Source organism: Lathyrus oleraceus, chromosome 7 (assembly GCF_024323335.1).
Source record: "Lathyrus oleraceus cultivar Zhongwan6 chromosome 7, CAAS_Psat_ZW6_1.0, whole genome shotgun sequence".
Taxonomy (NCBI): domain Eukaryota; kingdom Viridiplantae; phylum Streptophyta; class Magnoliopsida; order Fabales; family Fabaceae; genus Lathyrus; species Lathyrus oleraceus.
In genome coordinates, this window is record NC_066585.1 from 174618060 (window position 1) to 174643310 (window position 25251).

At 36.7% G+C, this 25251-nt stretch overlaps 1 protein-coding gene across 1 annotated transcript; it reads right to left on the reverse strand.

Annotated features, from left to right (window-relative positions):
* Positions 1-10023: 10023 nt before the first annotated feature.
* LOC127100709 (uncharacterized) lies at positions 10024-11924 on the reverse strand. The gene has a single exon (XM_051037968.1). The coding sequence runs from the start codon at positions 11746-11748 to the stop codon at positions 10270-10272; it is 1479 nt and encodes a 492-aa protein (XP_050893925.1). The 5' UTR covers positions 11749-11924; the 3' UTR covers positions 10024-10269.
* Between the last annotated feature and the right edge of the window lie 13327 nt (positions 11925-25251).

Genomic DNA, 25251 nt, shown 5'->3' on the forward strand with positions numbered 1-25251 from the left:
AAAAATGCCTTTTTCTTCATTATGTCGAAAAAGACATTTTTAGGGGGAAATTTGTTAGCTGGAAGTTTTGACGTCAGGCTGGAGCCAATAAGCGAAGAAGAGACAAAACTTTTGAAAACAAATTGGACTTCGACATGAAAAACATGGTATGAGAAAGTCAATCGAAGTTTATCTTGTGTAAGAGGGAATTGCCGTGAGGCTTAGAAATGCTTCTAAGTTCAGAGTGGTATTTTGACAGAAGGTTGCGTTTGACACATGTTTGAGTTTGAATGAAAGAGGGATAGTTGTATTTCATTCTTATCCAGTTTTTAAAGAAAAGACACATGGAGCGTTATCATGAATTGAAGACATGCAGAGTGCGATGTGTCATTGCCTGGGAGAAAAGTCGTTGGTAGCGGTTATTTCGATTTAGTATATATATATATGAGTCTTAGTGTTAGGATTTCGGGGTGTTCAATTGTTGTACCATTACTCAAAATTACTCAAAGTATCTAACGTGTTGAGAAACGAGTATCCTTAAGAATGTACGTTTGATAACACCACTTTTTTTATATCAATCAAAGTTTATTTATACTTTTTGTCCAGAACTTACCTTTTATTGCAAGTCATTCATCAAGTGCTTTTAATACACTTTCTTTACATTCTGCAATTTATCCCTTTGAAAACGCTTTAAACAAACAATCTTCATATATGAATAATGTCGAAGTGTTCATCATTTTTCAAATACAATTTTAAACAATAACACATGTCCTAGGATCAATCCGGTCGATCATGTGAGTAACCAAAGTATTCTTGATTTGGAAGATCAACAGTTGTTTACCAATTTTCACGGTAAACAACCTTCAGTACCACTGGTGACTTAGGTACCTCGGGCGCTTGAATAGGTGAAACCTGACGCCTGCGGAAAGATGGTTGGAGATGTGTCAGTAGGTGAAACTCGTCTCCTAAGGGAAGAAGAAGACGAATAAGCATTAGGAGAAGCACGGGCCCCAGAAATAGATGGCTCTGCATGGCCAGATGGACCATGAGCATTTGAAACCTGTTGACTCTTCTCCCGCCGCTTTGTGAAACCCTTCAGTGCCTCAGTATATCGTGACTATCAATCATTATGCATAAGTTAAAGTAAAGCATATAATTAGTACAAGCATACAACACCACAAGCAAGAGAAACAAACAAAAAAATAACAGAGAAAATTCTGGAGATGCATCTCCGGTTGCTAAAAAACTAAAACGTTGAAAAATTCCAGAGATAATCTCCAAAAATTTATGCAACTCATCAGTTGCGTCAATGGCGTCAATGCAAACATAGAAACCAAATAAATATTTCATTGATCATCATTTTCAACCAATTATCATATTTTATACTATGTATGAACTATCAATCATCCAATTTCTACTCATTTCCTAATTTAATCATCAATTTCTATTCATTTACACAAAAACTCAAATTATTCAAAACTTCAAAAAATTTATAATTTTTCACTTTGCTTAAGTGTTAGATGATGTTTCTGATGTTGATTGATGTTTTTACATATAAGAAATTGAGAGAGTTTGAAGAGGTTTTGAGAAATATGAGAAATAAGGAAGGAGAAAGGTTCTAATACAATTTAAGCTCTAAGACATTTCGAAGATGCATCTCTAATAGTTAGAAAAACATATAAAAATTCACCACCACCTTAAATAGTGAAGATTCACCTCTAAATATTTCTACGTGATGGTTAAAAAACATATAAAGTGCATTAAAAAATTCCCTAAATCTTAAAAGATTCACCGCCAATCTTAAATAGTGAAGAGTTGAACGCATTATCCAAAACTTCTGACTAAATATTTAGCTATTGTGATTACTGGTTTCTTTAAATATGATGGTATGCTAGATCAATTAAATTAGGATAAAGATAATGCCCAACTCAATTGTAAAGAAAACATGGATTAAATTATGATGTCTTAGAGGGAGATGTTAGATGTGTCGATTTCAAAACATGGATTAAAGTAATAATATCTTAGAGGGAGACGCTAGATGTGTCGATTTCTTTGGTAAAGGAGAGTTTGAAACAAATTTGACTCCTTGAAATTTAATTTCCTAGACACTAAAGGTGTACTCTTATTTTGTCTCTGTTGTAATTAGAATTTACTCAAATTTGAATTTATACTGCTTTATTAGAAATTCTTACAAAAATAACCCACTTTTTCAAGGAAATTCCCAAAATACCCCTAGTTTCAAAAAAAATCCCAAACTACCCCACTTTTAGGAGGAGTCGTCAATTGAATTGGTGACTCATCTTAAAAATTGAATGCAGGTGCCAATTGGATTGGCTAGAGCAGGTGTCCTAGCCAATTGGATTGGCGCCCCTGTGTATACCTTGAGAGGAGGCGCCAATTGGATTGGCGCCTCAGTGTAAAATGCAATTTTTGTGTTATAAATAGATATGTTGTGTGAGTCATTGTTCCACATCTCAATTAATCATTTGGCAATCATGTTTGGTGTTCGTCGCCGATACGGAAATGTGATTTATGCGAGAGACAAACCTCAGATGATGATGTTGTTCTGGAACATAACTATGTTCGATCAACTGAAGAGGTAGCTGGTTCGCTGGTTAGATGGGAAAATACCATAAGGGGAAAAATTAAAAGTATTGAGAGACTTGACGGTATCTTTGGTTGGGTGCGAATGAAGACTGATAAGGATCTAGGGAAATGATGTTCAGTCGAGATGACATCAATTTGATTGTTGTAATCAGTTAGAAATATTTCTGTTTTCAGATAGCTTATTTTGTACTGATGTTTGTTGTGAACCTCGTTGTAACAAAAACTTAATGATATATAATGATTGAAGGTTACATAAATACAATGTTACAAAAAGCTTAAGACCCAAATGATGCTCCTCGATTGGGACAGTTGTTCTTGTTGTGTCCTGGTTGACGACAGATACTACATAATCTTATCATTTTATCTATGGAATCCATCTCTATCCTGATACGTGTGTTGTTTGACCTTCCTTTTATTCTTTCTATGTATCTCGTAATTATGCCAAACTATATCACCTTCATATGGAGGCCAGTATTTCTCCATTGGTAGTACCGAGAAGCTTTGATTATATACATTCATGACGGTGACGGTCTTGTACACATCAGATAAATGGTTGTAAGCGTCTTGACGGGTATAAGCGCATGCTGCAATGACATGGGAGCAAAGAATGCGGAAGGCCTGGAATTTTCCATAATCGCACCAACTTCTGTTTAGTCTAACAGCATAGGCTAAATTTGGTCTCCCCTCGTTGTGATCCATTGTTTCCTGGACGCTGAAATTTTGCCTATGACGGTCAAAGACTGTTACAGCGTGTGTGCTAGCTTTAATGCTCTCCTCTTTCATGACCTTCATGCAACACTCACTGAACACTTGCCCGAACATTAACACCGCACTCCATCTTTCACCTCTAGTTGCGAACATAGAAGCCAACCTATAATAGGTCGATCTTACCAAGGCGGTTATCGGCAGATTTCGAATTCCTTTGAATACCCCATTCATGCATTCCACAAGGTTTGTTGTCATGTGGCCCCATTGACAACCTCCGTCAAATGCCCTTGTCCACTGCTCTACTGGTATGTTATTTAGCCATCTCCATGCGCCTTCATTAGACAGTCTAATTTCATCACGATAATATTGAAATGACGGTTGAGTTAGAGCATACCCAGCATTCACCATCTTCTTGCGAAGATTCTTATATTTTATAGCACGCATGAAGTTTTGTGCAATGTGTCTGATGTAATAGACATGGGTAGAAGGAGGATCATTCCATCAATTGTCATGGTTGTTGTAGGCACTCTCAATGGCAGTGTGTCTATAAGAAATCAAATAGAGATTGACTTGTGGAGCCACATGCATTCTGAGATGTCGAAGAAAGAAACCCCATCCACCAGCCATTTCACCTTCAACCAGAGCAAAGGCAATGGGAAAGACATTGTTGTTTCTGTCTTGTGCAACCGCCATGAGCAAAGTACCCTTGTATTTTCCATATAACCAAGTGCCATCAATTTGAATAATAGGTTTGTAGAATGCGAAACCTTTGATGCACGGGTCAAATTCCCAAAAGAGACGGTGAAAGATTCTATTACCTGTAGCACAGGTTCCGTCTGGCATCATCGCTGGCAATGTCTCCATAATTGCCACAGTTCCTGGGAGATATGTTTTTAGTGCCCATAAAAACCGTGCCAATTCCTTGTATGAATCCTCCCAGTTGCTGAAAACTTGTTCAACAGCCTTTGTCCTCACAATCCAGGCTTTCTTGTAAGATGGAGTATAATTATATGTTGTTCTGATATGGGATATAATTATACCCACCTTCACATATGGGTCTTTATTAACCAACGGCAGAATGTCTTGACATATCAACGTTGGACTTAGTTTACGGTGATCTTATGCAACGTTAGTTGCAATGCAACTGTGAGGTGGGCCTATTGAAGCGATCTCCCAAGAGTCGTTTTTCTTTTTGTAAGACGCAGCCAAACGAAACTTACAAAGCATGTTACGACATTCGATAACATACCTTCTAGAATCAGTGTGTTTCATTGTAAAATCAGCAGAGTTGTTCATGTGGAATTTTTTGATAGCTAGAACACATTCTTCTTCGGTACGAAACATGTCTCCCACCTTTAATTCGCCTTCTGATCTCGGATACGGATTATAGAAAACACTGTTGGATGTTTTATCGTCGTGCAGATCCATATTTGTCATATGTTGAGGCGGATTATAGACATGACTAAGAGGTATTGGTGGTGGTTGATCATCATCTTCAATGTCGTTGTTCAGCATGTGATCAACTTGTATCCCGGTCTCCTCTTTTTCTTCATCAACGACATCCACTTCTGCTTCTACTTCTGGGTTGACGTCATCTGACCATTGTGGATCAAATTCACCATATTCATCCTGACTGGTTATTTGTGACTGTTGAGATGGTATACATGGTTGAAGAGTAACGTACAACTCAATATAGTTGCAGCTTGAATGTTCATGACTAACAAACATGTAGTCAACATCTTCATCATCTCACACCTTTAGGGAAAAAAACTTGCATTGACTATTCTCAAAAAATATTGGATTTCGATATGTGATCTTTGACACAATACCCGATCCTATACATGATTGTATTCTTTCTTTCAAATGCAAGAAGGTTACATTTCTCTTGATCGTGATTCTAATGGTATCAGTGTTTCGAAAATAAAAACCATACAACTCAGACTCGTACGTTTCACCGTTGCAGTGAACATTGACAATGTATTTTGGTGAAGATGACATTATGCAGATGAAAACTATTTTCTTGCTGCAGACGAATATGAGTGAAGTGTCTTGGATGTTGATAGTAAGACACTTAAATAGAGGAGTGAAGTGTCTCACATGCTAGCTAGTTTGAAGTGACATGTCACACATGCAAGCTACTCCGAAGTGACGTGTCGCACATGCAAGCTACTCCGAAATGATGTGTCAGCCATGCAAGCTACTAAGAAGTGACATGTTCAGCATGCAAGAGAGAGGACAACCACGTGCCAGACATGCAGACACACACTCCAAATGAATTGGCGCCCCCATTCATTCCTTGCACATGGGTGCCAATCCATTTGGCGACACCTTGTCAAAGCATGCATTTAGACCTCAAAACCAAGCAATCAGACCTAGGTCTTGCATGCATGTCCCTATGGAGGCGCCAATTTGAATGGCGACCCCTCTTAAAGGTTGTACATGGTCGCCAATTCAAGTGGAGACACCATGCAAGCATAACTTTTCATGCTCCCATCCATTTGCCTATAAATACATCCACTCCATCAACACTTCTTCCACACCATCACTCTCACTACTTCTATAATACTTCTTCTAAAATTTCATCTGCAACAACTTCTTGTAGTTTCATCTACACCAACCCCCCGACAAAATGTCTATCCTCACAATGGACGAATCACATAGAAGAACGGTTGCAAACATCGCAACATATGTAAGTTTTTTCTTTTGTTAACTTTTTATCTTTCATCTTCACCAACCCCCTTTTCTTTTAATATACCAACTTAGTCAAGTTTTTTGTTCTTTATTTTATAGGATGTATCAAGGTTCCGGACTCGGGTCCACGAATATGTCCATATGGACCTGATGATTCAACCTTATGTTGAACTCGCCGGTTTTGGTCATATAAGCAAGATTTTATCTTGGTCCGTAGATAACAAATTCATTCTAGCTTTATGCGAAAGATGAAGACCAGAGACACACACATTTTGGTTCCCAACCGGTGAGTGTACCGTGACGTTAGAAGACGTCTACATGCTTTTGGGACTGCCCATTGAAGGTAAGGCTGTTAATGGTAAAATCAACTATGCAAATTCAATTTGCATGGATCTCTTGGAGACTGATTTGTTAGATGATAACACAAGAGGTCAAGGTATACTACTTTCGCTCCTTAAGCCGTACTATAATAGTTTATACTTAGATGAGCATTCTACCGAAGATGCTCGAATAATAAAAACTAGGTGTTACATTATGTTGTTAATTGGCTCATTTTTATTTCCCGAAGGTAGTGGTTCTAGCATGCATATTATGTATTTACCTTTACTTAGACATGTAGATAGAATAGGAAGTTACAGTTGGGGATCTGCTTGCCTAGCATATCTCTATAGCTCCTTGTGCAAAAACTCACACAAAGACACATCTACATTTTCTGGATGTGTTGTTTTGCTATAAGCATGGGGTTGGTCAAGACTATCGTCCCTAGCACCAGTCAACAACAACTCTTTCACATTTCCGTATGCACAAAAGTAAGTTGTTTAAATTGATATATCTTTAGTTACTTCTTTAAAGATTATTATCTCTAACTAATATTTATTGACTTTTTCGTGTAGATGGTCTGCACGTGGTATGAGTTACAACAAATGTCCAAGACAATGTATTACTCAGTATCGCAACATGTTGGATCACCTTCGACCGACAGACGTAAGGAAAATAACTTAATAATTTTGTTATATTTTGTTAATTTCTTCTACCTAGATTATAATCCTATCTTCTTTCACATTTCAGTTCATTTGGTGTCCATACCTTAATTTGGATCATGACCATCAGGTCAACGCTGAAGACGCGGCCGTATGGACTGCATGCACACCGATAATACGGTTCACAACTGTGGAGATGCACAACAGTGATCGTGTGAAGCTGCAATTCGGTATGCCCCAAAACATCCAAGATCCCCCAACTAGCCTAGGAGAATGGCATCTGCGCAAAGTTAACGACCAATGGAAATTCAATCCATGGCAAAGCTTCGCAAGATCGGAGTGTCGCAAATGGAAGCACCGTCATGACCATGTGTTAACTGACACAGTCATGCCAACTGAAGAAAAACCAAGTCGTACTTATATAGATTGATACAGATCGGTTGGTTTTTAGTTCATCGCCGAGGATATGTACTTGTACGACCCACACCAGATGACTTACACACATGACACCTCAACATCAAACCCCCAACAACAGTGTCAGACCGGATACACACAACCCTCTGTCCGTCAAACGTTCTGTTCAACCAACACACAAACATACAACCAAAACATACCATACACCCAACCCCAATACCAAGAGCATACCACATACCACCACCACCAAATTGACCATCAACCTGAGACTCAACATCGCTTCGCACCCACCCCATCACCCTACCAAAGTCGCCTAAGCCAGAACACCCAATGATCATTCAACACTAACCGCCCCTCCTTCTACCATAGCCAAGAAGCACAAACCTCACAAAACCAAAACATCCAACAACCATATCTCTACCAAACACCCCAACAACCTTTCCTCGACGCATCGTTCACACCCATGTCTTCCTTCAACTGTCCTGGTCGCCCATCAATGAGTCAACCACAACCCAACTTCTCTGGCATGGGTCATGAGCTCAGCTACGGCGGTACACCATCGATGCATACTGAAGACTATGCCGACTTGTCTGACTACCTCAACAGGCCTTCTCCTGTAGTTGGAAGTGACGTTCCTGGCCCCTCAGATGCTCAAACACCGGTACCGAATCATCAACGTGGGTTAGGGTCACGGGTTAGGGTAGCAAGAGGATGTGGGACCGGAGGTCGGTTATGTGATCCCGGTCATCACTATTAGATTTCTTTGTGTAAACGGCAAATTTTATTAATATCAATTGGTCTTATATCAAATTTATCTATCACATATACCATTTACCAAAAAAAATATCATTTTACACTGAGGTTCCAATTGAATTGGCGTCTCCTCTTAAGTATAACACAGGGGCGCCAACCCAATTGACTAGGGCACCTATCCTAGCCAATCCAATTGGCGCCTCCATTCAAGTATTTAAGAGAAGGCGCCAATTCAATTGACGCCTCTTCCTAAAAGTGGGGTAGTTTGGAATTTTTTTTGAAACCATAAGTATTTTGGAAATTTCCTTGAAAAAGTGGATTATTTTTGTAAAAAATCCGCTTTATTGTGTGTACTATATTTAAAATTTTAATTTGAAAAATAAATGTGAAATTATGACAATTTGTTATGTCTTGTGAAATTTTTTAAGTGTTATGATTTTTTTCATAATTTTTGAGATTGAGTTATTCATACAATATTTTTATAGAGACCATATTATTTGACCGAATTGTTCAATTTTATTAGAGTCAGTCAAGCATTCTACCGGTGACCATGTAATTTAATCATCGACTCTTAACCTTGTCGGGGTCAGTTTCTAAAACATTAAACAGGGTTACTTTTGTCTTCTCAAGCAAAATTTGGTCTCTTCTTGTTTCCCTTCAATCTAGCACCGAAAAGATTTTGGTTCCATCAGAAACATTTCTTTCCTTTCCTTTTGCATTGTTACCAAATAATGAAAAGGGGTCAGTCCACTCATTTTCCTTTTCTCTTGTCTTTCCAGAAAATCAAACACAATATTAATGTGAAATTATATTATCATCTCGCAATTGGTGCTTACACAAACTACACTTCTTTCAAATGTCACAACAAGTAACAAGGATCTATCTTTCTTGAGGCATCGAGCACTTTGCAAATCCTTCTCTTTTGGTTAAAAAAATATGAGTCGACACTGTACCATTTAGCAAAGACAGGGAGAGGCGAAAAATCATCTATTCATGGATAATATCCATTATCCACCACATCCAACTACCGAGAAATGCCGGCAAAGCAACAAAACACTCTTATGAACAAAGGTCATTCTTGCAAATACTCTTTAAGCACCTTCAATGATCCATGTTCATGATAAGGTAGTATTATAGGTGACACATTATGTAATGTTGATAGTGCTTCGAACTGATTCTAACCTTATTTACACTTGCAATCAAGAAAAAAAAATTGAAATAAATTGCATATTAGCACCTGACAAAATGACATATCAAAGTTCAGAAGCACAAGCAGATGAGGGTACCTACACTTTGAAAAGGCGAATCAGAAGCACAAGCAGATGAGGGTACCTACACTTTGAAAAGGCATGATACAGAAGCACGACATAAGTCGCTCAACATACAAAAAGTCATATTAAACTCACAATCAAATACCAGATTGTTAACTTGTAAGCAGTTTGAAAATGCTGAATCGCTGACTTACACCACCAAAGACCTGACGTATATCACCACACCCTTGAATTGCATTCTAAAATAATGGCTGAGGTTTTTAAGCCTTGATCAAACAGACTTGTAAGGATACAATATCATACAGGAAGTAACCTCAACTTACAACATAGCAAAACTTATAACAAAATGAATTCACATAACACCTAAGAAAATGACAGAACCAAACAAAATATCCAAAATAAATACCTTGCAAGCAATAGTGAAAGTTTTATGCAGAAAATGATTACTACCAAACATGGTTAGAACACCATCAGATCAGACAATACATGTGAATGTGTGTGCGTGTGTTTAGCTACGCATACAGAGTATGTGTGTGTTTAGTTATGCATACAATCTGGAGTTTATGACCAATTAAAACTCCAAAATAAACTATTCTTGCCCTACAAATGTGAGACAGTGGTTGACTTTTGTAAAAACATCAATCTATAAATCCTTCCTCAATGATACAACCATAATCTACATGACATGAAGTAATCCTCCTCAATTACTTCAAAAACTATAACGTACTCACCATCATAACTTATTATAAAATCTAGCAATGGCAATAATTCGCTCACCATCAATTTGTGCGATAATTGCAACCATACAAGTAAAACGAACTATAGTCTACAAAAATAAAATTAGAAAGATCTAAATTGCAAAATGGCTAATGACCCTTAACCTTATCATCTGCCACTGCATTAAGAATGGGTAAGCTACTGAGAAACTCATCGAGACCTTCAAAAAAACCAATCCCTTCAATATTATCCTCTGCATTGCCAGTTGCATTCCCTTCACGGTCACGGACTCCACGGGAAGGCTCCTCTGCGTCGTTACTGCACTCAACATTCAAATCCAACTTCCCCAAGTTTACAGCACCCTTCTTATTGGAACTACCTGACACAGCTTTCTTACTAGCTTCAGCCTTTACACCAGAAGCATCAACAGCACCAACATCACCAACATTCTTCTCGCTCACATTCCCTGCTGCAGCACCAGTAGCACTCCTCCTAGGTCTCTCCACAGTTTCTCTACCACTAGCATTACCAGAATTTTTCCTAATCTTTTTCCTGGTAACACTTGAACTCTTCAACCCTCTTTTCTTACCAGTACCACCCCTCCAATCCCCATCATCAGAATCATCATCACTTGGATCAGAAATATCGATGAAGGCCGCAGTTGCCGCTTCATCATAGTAAACCCAATTTTTTTTCCTATTCGTCGATCCTCCTTTCAAGGAGGAAGGAAACAGAGGACAAACCGGGTTCCAATTGGAAGAAGTTCCACTCACGTCCTTAGAATCACCAGAAAACCCTAACGGAAAAAATCCCCAAGTGCAAAACGAAGCATCTATCTCGTTCAACGGCGGCGAACGTATCACCACCGCATGAAACCCTCTCTTACAACTCTGGCACCGCAGGGTACACTCTTCATACCCCTTCGGATACTCATAATAAACGTAACAGTAAGGACACAAAGTCCAGAAGCTAATGTTACCTTCAGTTTCAGCAGCACTCGCCGTCCGCGTCTGCCGAGTCGACTCAGCTGGCTCGCAAGGGTCCCGATTCGGTGTCTGCCGAATCGGCTCAGTCGCACCCGCACCCGCACTCACACCGTCCCTCGGTCTAGGAATTTTCTTCGGCGTAGTGTTATGAGTTGGAGACTGCTGATACTGCGGCACCGGTTGCGGAGGAGGTTGAGGCTGCGGCTGCGGCTGCGGTGGAACAGGTGGTGTAGTGAGCAACCGCAGGTCGCTATCGTACATAGCCTTCTTAGCAGAATTGGATAGAACAGACCAAGCATCATGAACGAGAGAGAAAGCATGACCGGAGAAAGCAAACGGGTTCCGGTTCGGGTCAAGGAGGAGAGCGAGGCGGCGATACTGGTTAGCGATGTGGTCTATATTGGTGGTGTAGCGGAGGATTTGAAGGATCCCATACCAATCACGGTGGTGATCGTTGATCCGCGATTCTCCAGCTAGCAGAGTGTCAATCACAGCCAGGAGAAGCTCGGAGGCATCGAAAGTCGGGTCGGACTCTCGGGCACGAATCGCAAAGGAACGTGCACCGTGCAGATCACGTGCGCTCAGAAGCTTGTTGGCTGTGTAAAGCCATCGCTCAGCTTCAGGTCTGTTTCCACCCTCCATAATGACGGCGGAGGTGGCGGTGGTGGTGGTGCCGATGAATGGAAGATGAAGGAAGGACTCTCAATCATGAAACACTGGAGAGTGGAGCGAGGATAGTTTGGTAATTGTACTGAATTGGTATTATTGGGATTAAGAGGGTGATGATGACGTGGTTGAAGCTATCCGGAAAAGGAAAAGAAAAATGAAAATGAAAAAAATAATAAATGAATGAATCTAAACTAAATTCGACTATTCACTTGAGAATTGAGATCATTTATTTATTAAAAAAAAAAGTCTTGCTAATTTATAAATGCATCAATTTCAAGAATATTTTTATAAATATATCATTAATTTATGCCTTTGAGGCACATGTTATCATTAGAAGAAAAAAAACACAATTGAGATGTGTGTTCTGATTCTACTATTGACAAATCTAAAATAGTAATGATTTGAAAGAAGTCGTTGATATTCGAATACATTAATTATTTGATGTTGGATTCTATTTTGAATTAGTATTTATGGAAAAATATATTGCGAGGAATTAATTTTTTAAATATTTGATTAGTTTTTACCGTTATCGTGGAGGATATTTTAATTTACCGAACTAAAAATATTGTCATTCCTCCCTGTTGTCAAAAGAAGTCTAAATTTTCTATTTTTCCTAAGATGACACACTCTCAAATCTTATCAATAATTTTAAAAAATGAGATGTTTTGATAAGATTTTAAAAAATAAAAATTTAATATAATGATTTTCTTTTTAAAAGATTTGAAAATGTTTGAATTGCCATTTTGAAAGACATTTATAATTACTGAAATAGATTCTACGTCAAACAAAATATTAAGAATACGAAAAGTTATAAGTCCGTTTATAATTTGAATTTGACAAAAAAATGCATTATGATATTTGTATATGATCTCGATAAAATCTCAAGTGTTTTGGTGAATTTGTTAAGGATCCTCCTATTAATGTATTTGAACAAGGATTCAGGATAATATTTGAATGATATGGATATTATGATTATTGTAGATTGAGAACAAAATTATTTGAGTTTTTGTTGAACCTTTTATTTATAGGTCGCTTATACAATTGGTCATTATGGAAATGGTTGGATAACAAATTTTCAATAATGGGCATATATATGTAAGAATATTGTAATTGGTTTCTTTTTCCTTCTAACATGTTATCACGTCGAGGTGGTCGTCTTTCCTATTTGGGTTAGGAGATCACTTTATCTCTTATTTCTCTATATTAGACATATGGGTTAGTTGGAATCGGGTTCTAGGCCTACTATAGGATAGTAATTGGTTTTCTGCCTTCACCTCTTCTTGTTCTGATGTGTTGAGCCTAACCTATATAAGTGTAGTGGACTCTGAGTATTATAGTAAGGTTCATTCTTATGTAGTCAACGTGAATTTGAGCTTATGGTCTGCAACCTCCCAAGTACAAGGTCTGGTAGTGGTAAAATACCATGACCATAATTAACACATGAGTATAATGATGACTACACCTAACCCCCAATAAAAGAGAATTAGATATGCTTACTCATCATAGCTTTACAATTGAATCCTAGAGGAAAGAGGTTGAATAGCCTCTACAACAATTCCTCAAACAGTGCTTCAAACTTAAATACTCATCTTCTTATTCTTTCCTTTAAACGACACCCTTATTTATAGGCTTGGAAAAGGTAGGCTTGCTAGGCACACCACCCATCTTCATCTAATATGCATATTTTCTTCCTTGTTAAGAAATACCAAATGTCCTGCAACTTACCATAGTCGTCATGCCTCGATAGGCACACCACCCATAAACTAGCGCACAAACCCTTCATTCACCATGAACTAACTTAGTCTTGAAGTCATGAACTGCCTTTTCTCGCTAGGGCCACCTATGATCTTCGCTTAGCAAGACTGATTACTTCACCATGAAGCTATTTATCCATGAAGTATTCTTGGCCTCTTATGCTCCCTAAGCGTGGTTGTGATCTTGGCTTAGCGAGTCTTTCTTGTAGGAAAAGTGTCTTGATAAGGTATTTGTGTGTTTCTCGGTGGGTTTTCAATCATTTTTATCTATTTTTGGTTAATATGCAGTTAAAAAATCCAAACAAGTATTTTTTTTCATTGATAAACTTGGGGATGGGGTTTCTATTGATTACTTGTAAAATAAGTTAATAAATACCTACGTATTTTACGTAATTTTTGCACTACACCAACTTTCTCCAATTTATCTTTTTGTTTGTCCTCAAACAAAATTCATTCAAATGGTTGAGAAATTTTGAAATGCATGTTTCATGAGAGGTTGAATGACTAGATCAAGATTTTTTTAAAGCATTTATTTTGTGACATGAAATTCTTTCTAATGGAAGTTCATGATCAATATCATAAATATCCACAAACCATAGTATGAAAATAAACTACTTGTTTGACCAAAGTAACATTTTAAAATATGTTTAGATCAACAATTAATTATTCGTCAGAATCAAAATCTCATTGAGTATCTCTCAATGGTTAGTGTTTCATTCATTATTGGACAATGCACAAACTATATAAATATTTTTTATTTTATCTAAGGGATATCACGAGATACATTATTAGTCATGGATCACTAGAAGTGTGTTTAGATGAAGCATTCTAATGAGAGAAAGTATTTTTTGATGAAACCTAAAATAATTTGACGAAAACCCATTATTTGGATTAAAAAATATGGAGAATTATTAAAATAATGTAAATTTATAAAGTATTTTATTCAAGTTAAATTTAAAGAATTTCAAATGACACCAAAAAGTAAATAATTTAAAATTGTTCATTGACTTTATATAATGTGAATGTTAAATTGTTTATTTTTATTTTTTCAAATTTTGCAAGATGGTCCTCATATTTTACGAAAATTTTAAATCCATTTTCAAAATTTTCAAATATTTGTAAATAAGTCCCTTATAATTTTAAAATTTTACAAATTAGTCTCTTAAAAATTTCAAAAGTTGCAAATTGGTCATTGTTTTTCATACTTAAATTAGACCCAAAACTTTTAAAATTTATAAAAATGACCCAAAAATTTTGAGAATGAATAATTTACTACTATATCCAAACAAATTAATTTAAAATTGAAAGGATTTCAATTAAATCATTTGAATTGATTACAATCCTAAATTCTCTAAAAATTTTGAATTACCTCGTCAAAACATACTCAAAAGTCTTTCTTTTGGTTGTAACATGGTTGAGCTTACAAAAAATATTAGTTTTTCTTTGGATTCAAAATACCTAAAGATAAGAGAGCAAAATCTTTATATTTTTTTCTTCCAAAAAGTCTCTTTATTTTGATTCCACTTCTTACAACCATTTTTCTTTTGGTGATTTTCTTATGTATGCTTTGACATTTGATTTCTTTTTCCTTTTTGTTTTCTCAATAGCATATTCTTTTCTTTTCTTTTCACCATTACTACTTTATTTTCTTTTCATAATATTTTCTTTTCTTCCCAACTTTGTTTTTTAAATACCCTTGCAATTTTAAGTGACCTCATATCCTTAATACAAGGTGGTGAATGTTGTTTTTCTTTTAAAATTGACTAAGGGTTGCAACATTGAAAGAACAAAAACAATTCATTTTAGACTCAAATGGGTTGTCAAAGGATCACACCCTCACAAGACAAGTCTTTTGGTAAAGTAGTTTTTTACTCAAAATCAAATAATGCCTTGATGATATCCATGACATCAAATATGTTAGATAATAGTAAGATAGATGCAAAATTTACATAGTTAACATGCATGTTCACTCTCATTATTTATATAAAACATGAGATTACGCATATTTCACTTTGGTAGACTTATGATTCTTGACTTCCATTAACACATTTTCATTAAACATAATTAAAAGTAAACTTTCTGTAAGCAACTAGTTCATAGTCATGCTATAATTCCCAAATAGTCAAAAAAATTATTCATGAATGAATCGTTTAAAAGAATAAAAAAAAATCATGTCATTTGTTCTTGACCTTTATCATTAACCTAAATTTTTGACTCGTCAACTGAAACGTCTGCAGACAAACCTCTTTAAAGAAATTCTTTAAAACAAATCAAATTGAACAAGTACTTAATCAGGAAAACAATTTAAATTTCACAAGTACAAACTTTAGCTTTTATCATCTTTGTAGTCCATCCCCTGTAAAAAATATTTGCATGTCCTTAAGCATCAGAAGGGAAATTACTTTATCGGTATTCTTGTTTAGCCCAAAATTTTAGCAAAGTGCAACAAGCGCACATAAAGCTTGACAAATGAGCCTTCTACATCCGGATCTTGTACATGTTGTACTTGTTCAAGTTTTAGTTCCAAAAACACATCATAATTTAGGGGAAAAGGTATTCTAATAGAAAAATACTTAAATGTTGTTGAAACTTAGGTGTGCTCATATACCCGATACAAAATAAACAACACACCCAAGTCCAATGTACATGGAAATTATTAGTAACATAAATACATAAAATTAAAGGAAATAGTTCAACAAGAAAATAAAATAAAAGCAATAAAATTTCATAGTGATACAGGTAACAAATGTAGAGTATTCTTGATTAGCAAATAACAGAGCTTGCCTAGCGGGATATTTGCATTATTCCTTAATTCGGCCAAGTTCATGTGACAATTGCATATAAATATCATAAATGTAAACTATTGCTAAAACATCAGGTTTCCTCCCAATAAGTATTTGTTTAACGTCATTATCTCGACACCTATTTTCTTTTCTACGGATCATTTAGAGGAATGAAATTGATGTTATTGTCATTCTCATTGAGGTACGATTTTAATAGTTGACTGTTAACAAGCACTTCTCTTAGGTCATTTGGTCTTCCACTGCCACTGCTCCATAAGGATTAACTTCTTTAATCTTGAATGGCCCATACCATTTTAACCTTAATTTTCCTGAAAATAGTTTAAGCCTGGAATTTAACCCTGAGACTAATTCCCATGGTTTAAAAATTATTTTCTTTTTAAGCACTGATCATGATGTTTCTTTACCCTTTCTTTGTATAGTTTGGAGGATTCATATGCTTGGCTTCTCATTTCGTCCAACTTATCCAATTGCAGTTTCCTTTTTTGTCTTGCTCGTGATTGGTAAATATTTAGAAATTTGATCACCTAGTAAGCTTTATGTTCCAACACGCCTAGGAGATGACATTTTTTTTCATATACCATTTGAAAAGGTATAGGTGATTTAAATGTTGTTCAATAGTCCCACTGAGCTTCGTCTAGTTTTGATGATCAATCTCTTCGTGATGAGGATATTTTCTTTTCTAAAATTCTTTTAATTTCCCTATTTGATACCTCTGGTTGGCTATTTGTTTTAGGGTGATATGGGAATGACACCTTATGTCTTACTCCATTATGTTTGAGAGCCATGGTTAGTTGGCTATTACATAAATGAGATCCTCCATCACTTATGAGCACCCTAGGTGTTACAAAACAAGCAAAATGTTACTTTTGAGAAATTTCACCACAATTTTGACATCAACTTTGGGTGATGCAATTGCTTCAACCCATTTTACACATAGTCTATTGAAACTAGAATGTAGTTGTTGGTGTATGAGGGTGAAATGGTCCAATAAAGTCAATTCCCCAACAATAAACTAATAACTTAATCGTAGAGGGCCAACTAATACTTAAAATGTTCCTTTTGATGGCTATACATTCCAAACTTGGAACCATTAGGATAATTATGCATACTGATCCTATAGAGAATGTCCTGGTCACTGTATAAGTCCTGCATCACTTACACGACTCACCCATATCAAGATTAATCCATAATGACTATGAGTTCATGTCCTGTGCTTATTCGAGTATGTCATTTGACAATTTCTATGTTATGACACTAACATTCACTATACATGTTAAGGTGTTATGGTAACTATATAAGTCATGTACATTCACACGACTCATGACAACTACGATTATCCAAGTGTCTCTTCCAGCAATTTATATGATGTACCATACACCAATTTATATGATGTTAATCACTATTCTAGGAGATCCCATGCAGTTAGAATTCCATGAATCAACACACCATGAGGTGCCATTACACTAAGGTATCAAGTTTAATTCAAGCCAATTAAGGGTAACTATCACTCTAAAGTAGATTTTCCAATTTATTGGGCCTTCTAGATATAGGTTCTAACTAAACATAATATTATAAGAGACCAAATCTCAAGTTCTTCTCAATACTTCAACTTATTACGAAGGTCCTCCATTAACTAGGGGTCATGTAGGGTATATTTGGATTGGTGGAATGTGATAGAATGAAGTGGTATTTAATCAGATTCTATTGCTTGGATTTGAAAATAATGGATTGAGTGGAATGGAACATGACATAATCCATTTCATCATATTCCATCAAATTCTTCAATTTTCATTCCACCAAATTTGGGGTGTATGCAATGGAATGAACTAAATTATTCTATTATGTTCCGTCAAATCATAAAAAATGCACAAACACTGGAATAAAATCTCAGTTCCGTTCTTCTCCATTACACTCCATTCCATCATGTTTCATTTTGCCCCCGCTCCGTTCTAGTCATAAATCCAAACATACCCATAAACATTCACCAATCCAATTCAGGCCATTAGGTTCCCAAAACCAAAACATAACAATATTTATGTCTAAGATTTTCCTAAGGATATAAGGGATCAAAGGCTAACATAAAAGAGGTTTTAACACATGAAAAATAGGGATCCATACACATGACAAACAAAATTACGGGTGGATGGTAATTCCTATTACACCCGTAATTTCTCCCACGTTTCCTAATTGTGGTAGGAATATAGAAAATTACGGGTGGGTCATAATTATAATTACGTCTGTAATTTTCCTAAAACACAAATTATGTATAAGGCAGAGCAAATTACTGGTGGGTAGTAATTTCTATTACACTCGTAATTTTCCCATAAATCATTTTTTTTAATTTTAGTAGCACTTCACAACTCTCAATTCTCACTCAAATTCAGTCTTTTCTAGCAATCTTAGCCATACTTTCCCTATAATCCTACCATAAATTAAAAAAAAAATCACATGCGTTAAGTACAATCGTGTTCATCATGCTACTCAAAACACATAACATTTCCTATAATACATTAAAGAAAACAAAACATCAATTACTAGCATGCATTCATCAAGCTCAAGCTCAAGCTCAATCTCAATCTACACATGAAACACTAATACACAAATCTAATTTGTGATCAAGACCTAAGTATAAAAACCATCTTTGTTAGGACCTAAAATGCCAAGGAGATAAGGAGATGTCGCATTTGTCAAGTTGATGCTTGAGATGAATTAAAAGCAAATTTGAGAAAGAGATGTGTACCATCACATTATAAAAGGGAACTACAAAAAAATCCAATGGTTGAAGCAAGGTTCCAAGAGTGTGGAGCACTATTATAAGGACTTCGAAACTTTGAGAATTCTCTCCTACATCTGAGAGGATAAATATACTATTATAACTAGGTTCTTAGATGGCCAAAGCTATGATATTAAAAATGTATTTGAGTTACAATACTTTATGAATAATTAGGAGCTTGTTCATAAGTCATCCACCATGGAACAACAATCGAAGAGGAAAAATGCTTATAAAAGATATTCCTCAAATAAAGACTAATTACTTGGAAGAAAAATGACAAGAGGGATTGAGCTTCTCTACATTGGCTTCGACCAAGGAAGGTAAGATTTCTAAACTTAGAGACCCCCTAATTCATATTCGCATTCTTCAACTAAAATTTTCATATGTTTGGGAAGAGGTCTTATAGCATAAAATTGCCCAAATAAAAAACAACAATGATTGCAAAAGGCAAATATGTATATGTAATCGCTTCCTCTTCATCATATTCTTCTTCACAATAATTCTCAAGTGACAATGAGAGTGAATGTGAAGCGACTTCCATTGAAAGAGGTATCAGCATGGTTAGAATACTCCTAGGAGTACAAGTTAAGGATAATGATGAATATCAAAGAGAGAATGTTTTCCATACTAGATGCTTAGTTAGTGAAAATATCTGCTCTTTGATAATTAATGGTGGTTGTCGCACAAATGTAGCTAACACTACATTAGTCACCAAACTTGGATTGAAAAAAACTAGGCAGCCACGACCATATAAGCTTCAATGGCTGAATGGAAATGTTGATATTTTGGTTGATAAGTAAGTCTTGGTTAATTTTATCATAGGAAAATATCATGATGAAATTTTGTTTGATGTTGTGCCTATGGAGGTTAGAAATATATTGTTCAGAAGGCCTTGGCAATATGATATAAATGTTTTTTATTTCATAAAAGCTTACATTTTCACTTTTGTGCATAGAAATCATAAAGTGTCCCTTTTACCTCTTAGTCCCAATGAAATTTGTAATGATTCAATATTATTGAAAAAAAATGGAGAAAGATGTTAAGTAAGAAAGAGGAAAAGCCATCAAGAATGCTAAAAAATCAAGTAGCCATAACTCTATGCATAAGGTATGAAGATTGTTTATTATAGAACATGTGGTTATGAAAGCTTTGTTGACTAGACAAACTTTATATTTCCATTTAGAGGCATTGAGCACCACATTGGTTTTATTCTTAGTGATTCTTTTCCTAACATGCTTACTTATAGGAATAATTTGGAACAAACTAAATAAATTTAAAAAACAAGTCCAATTTTTTTTATGAAATGGTTGGGTTCAAAAGAGTTTAAGTCCTTGTGTCATGCCGGTCATTTTAGTGCCAAAGAAAGATGACACATGACACAGGTGCATTGATTGTCTTGACATTAATAATATTACCATCAAGTATAGGAATATTACACCTAGGCTTGATGATATGATAGTTTAATTACATGGTGTAGCACCTCAAATTTGCACCTATCATTGTACATACATTTTCATATTAGGTCATAGCATATCATGGTCCATTGCATAGCATTTGCATTGTCCTCAGTTGCCTCAAGAGCAAGCAATCAAGAATTAGGTCAAACTAACCTCCTGATCAGTCAACCAAGCAAGCAAAGGAATTTCTCATTGAATCAAGGCCTTGAGGTTTGTCCAACAAGTTCACATGGCTTGGAGGTCTATTTGAAGTATTTTGGTTAAGGGTTGAAGGCTCAGAGATCATCAGTTCATACACAGACAGTCAAAAACCCTAAAAAGTCAACTGTCAGTCAAAGCAGTGGATGGTGGTCATTCTTGTGGAATTTGGGCACCATGGTCAATAATCAAGAGTTCATACAACTTGGGACATCATTTGAAGTCAAGTCCTCAAGGAATTAGGGTTTGGAAGTCATCAGTCAATGCACAATCAGACAGAAACCCTAAAAGTCAACTGTTGGTCAACTGTCCATTTAATCAGTGATTGGATGATTGGAATTGGTTTGTGAGAGTTCATTCATGTCCAAATAGTCATCATACATCATGCCAAACACCATCATGGAAGAATTTGAAGCCAGATCATGAATTTCCCAAAATGGAAACTGGGCCTGTAACTGAAACCTGCCATAAATGGAAAGTCTTGATCCTCAAACTTACATTTTGATACAAGCCTCAAATGAATTTTTGCCCAACATGAAAGTTGAAGATCTTGTTCTCCCATTTCCAAAAAGTCCTAGAACTCTCAATTCCCATGTGTGGTTGGCAAGTTATGATCGAATCGATTTCAGAAAATCTTGAACTTCAGAGGGCCATATCTCCCAAACCGTTTGGCCAATTTTGGTGGGGTTTTTTCCTACAAGTCACATTTGATCCCCTCTTTCCAAAAATATAAATTTCATGAGCTAAAACTTCACCAATCAAAATGGCAAATTTTGACCTTTTTCATTTAAATGTAAGTTTGACCAAGAGTTGACTTTTTGACTCAAGCATTTTTTCAACATTTGGCCAATTGGAACAGCTCATAAATATCATTTTAAGTGTGTTTGCAAAGCCAAATTATGCAGAACATGTGAATCTTGCTTGGTTGCTTGATTTGTAAGAAAGGTACAAATGCACCATACTTGTCTATGCTTCCACCATGCCTTGCCTTGTACCTCAAAAGGACAGCAATTATGCAGCATTCTTGATCATTCTTTCTGTCATGGTGAGCCTCATTGTGCAGCCATACTCCAATAGTAAAAGGGCCATGCTTAGTTGCTAAAATTGGGCAAAAGTACATGTGTTTACCATGCTTCCACAACCATACTTGTACCATGGCCATGACAGCTTTGAGGATTTTCCTTTTCTGCAGTAGCAACACAGCAGGGACCATTTCTTTCACTCATCAATAGATTTTGACCCTTGGCCATTCTTCACTAATGCATTGGTACACAAGCCATATTGGATTTTAATTTTGCTGTCAAAAACATCCCTGTCATGAAAAACCAAGGGCAGCCTCACAAATTATTTTGGCCAAGGCAAATTGATTGTGCACTCTCATTCTAAAAAACACACATTGCTTGCCATTTGCATTTGGCTGTCATCAAACAAAAGAACAAGTCATGGCAGCAGAAAAATCATGATTCCTCCTTGCCCTCACCTTGCTTCTTCTGCCATAAACAAAAGCACCTAAGCCAAAACCTTTGCCCTGCATCCCACAAGACCTGTCACAACCCTGCTAACAGCCAACACATAATAGACCTTGCCCTCACTTGCCCTCACTTTCCTCTAAAAACCTTTCACACTCTCCCCAGCTCACCCTGCTATTGGCAGTGCATTGAACTTGTCCACAAGCACAAAAGCAAACCAGCAGCAGAACCAACTTTACCCTGCATCCCACAAAACCCTGTCATGAAACCAGCAGCAAGGCATGGCATAACATCTGCAACCAACCATCACATAACATTGCAGCCAACATAATAGCATCACTAAACCAACATGACCTAACCTCATTCATTCAAGCTCATCCCACAAGAAACATCCAACTTCACTCATCACTCACTCACTCCCTCATTTTCAACCTTGCCCTCATTTTGCCATTTTCTGTCAGCAAGCATAACAAACCACACTGCATACAACCCTCACTCAAAAGATCCACTTCACCTTGGCTATTTTGATTTCCAATTTTTCTGTCCAGGCAAAAATGAACCAAAACCCTTGGCATTTTTCTGTCATACACACACATAGGACAATAGAAAACCTGCTGCAGCAGCCCAAGACCACACCTTGTTGTGCAAATCAAAGATGACCAATACCATGCCATGTACTATGCAGCAGAATTGAGGCCATTTTTTCTGTCATGACAGTAGTAGCAAGGACAGTAGGACAAAACCTTTTCTTTGGCCAAGGCAATTGGAGGAGGCATGCTGATTTCAAGGAACCTACCTTGCCTTTTGATTTCTTTTTGTTCTGTCCAAACACAGTGACCATAGGCCATGCTTTCACTCAAACCTTGCTTTGGCATTTTAGAAATTTTCTTCCAAACTCCACAGTGGAAGAACAGTACCTTGCCACTGAAGCAAGACTCAACAGCATATCTTAGGGTGTATTTTCCTGTCCTTTTTAGGACAGTAACAGCAGGGCATATTGGTGGGGACAGTAATAGCAGCAAAAAACCAGGGGACCTCTCTCACTCATCCTAAAAAGAAAACTACATTCAGTTGGCATGGGGCAGAAAACAAACCCTACTGTCAAAAGCTCACAAAAGAGGACCTTGGCTTGGCTGGTCACAAGAAGGAAGCACCTTTTTTTGTCATGAGCAATCATTGCCTTGCCAACCTACACAACCAACCTCACACTCTCACAAGACTTCACTCATTCATTCTTTGCATTTCCAAAAATTCTGTCTAAAACATCAAAGGACTTAAGCCTTGCATCGTTTTTTTCAACATCCAAACTGCACTGTCCTGTCACTAAAAAAACCTGCTAGCAGAGATACCACAACCACCCTCACTCATTCTCAATGACCTCATCCTTTGCATTTTATCAAGGTCTGTCCAAAAACTCACAAAAGGAACAAAAACCTGGCTTGGCCTGAGACAACATTTTTCCATCATCTCCTGTCATGTGAAAACCCTAGGGTGGCAGCCACAAACCAACATAACACAAACAAAATCACTCTCAAAAGACTCATCCTTGGCACTTGTCCCAATTTTCTGTCCAAAACACCACAGAACCTAGGCTTTGCAGTGATGTTTCACTATCCACTCATCAAAATGAACTAGCCACAACCTTAAAACAGCAGAAAACTCATACTCTCTCATTCTTGCTTTGTTGCGCATAGTTTCTTTTTGATCAAAACCTGCAAAGACTCGAGCCTCCCTTCACTGCATCATCACCTGGACCATCTTTGGAAGTATTTCTCCTCATTAAAACTCAGCTGTATTGTATTTTCTGTTTCTGTTTTCCTCAAGCCATAACAATGGTGAATCGAGTTTTGAGGATTTCCAAACATAGCTGAGCTTACCTACTTCAAGTTCTCATCATTCCAAAGCATAAGGAAGGGCTGTTTCAGGCTGCAACATCAAAACAAGCACTGCATCTTGGTTTTCTTCACAACCAAGTAAAAAACTCGAATCCCTTTTTTCTCTTAACCATGCTATATTTTTTGTAATCCTTGCCTTGCTGATTGTTGTAAGCCTTATATTATTTGATTTAGTTAACAATGTTGGAAGAAATCTGGAATTTCATTTTCATGAACAAGATTGTTTTCCTTCGATTTGGCTTGTCTAGGGTGATTTAATGAAAATGGATAGCACATTCATGTTGTATGTTGCATATTGATTCTATTGATGTGCTGGTTTGGTCATGCTGGGTGTTTTGAAAATCCAAGTTGCATAGTGATGATGAATGCTTGCTGCTGTTAAACCTTATCCCTGCCCATGAAAATCCTTTTGAATGGCTGATTGTTATGTTTGTTCTGTTGTTAGTGATGTTGCATAAGGATGTTACTTCATGGCCATGCTGGATCATTGTTGCTTCTGTTATGTTTGGTTGTTCATGACTGTTTTTATGATGATGAAATTGATGATACCCTGTAGCTGCAACCTTGAACTGTCCAGAAATTTGCCATGCTTGTGTTTATTAGTTGCTGGATGATATTACCTAAACCAATACCATGTTGATTGTGTGCTGATTGAATTTTGTTTGGATGTTGGTGACAACATGAGCTGCCATGCTAATTGAACCCTGTTGCTGCTACAGCCAAGCACATAAACCTTAGCCATTTCCAAGATTCCTGTTGGCTGCTGTTGTCTGTTATTTGCATGAACCATTACCACTTGCTTTGCTTTTGTTTGGTGGTCGAATTTTGTGATGTTAATGATGAACATAAGCTGCCATACTGGTTATGCCCTGCTGTTTGAAGCCTTCTGAACATGCTTAGAGAATCCATGTGGATGATGAATGCTGCTTTTGTTTAAACCAGTTACTTTGTCCATAATTATGCTATGCTGTTGTATGCTTGGTCTAGTTTTGTTCATAATGCTGACTGCTTGAATATGCCATGCTGCTTGTTTGAAACTCTATGAACATGTCCAGAAATCCACCTTGGTTCATGTTCTGTTTGTTTGTGTTGAATGCTGATGAGATTACCATGCTGCTTGCTTGAT

What these genes read in the sequence shown, in the direction of transcription:
- LOC127100709 (XM_051037968.1), bottom strand. Translation starts at nt 11,748, where the DNA reads ATGGAGGGTGGAAACAGACCTGAAGCTGAGCGATGGCTTTACACAGCC.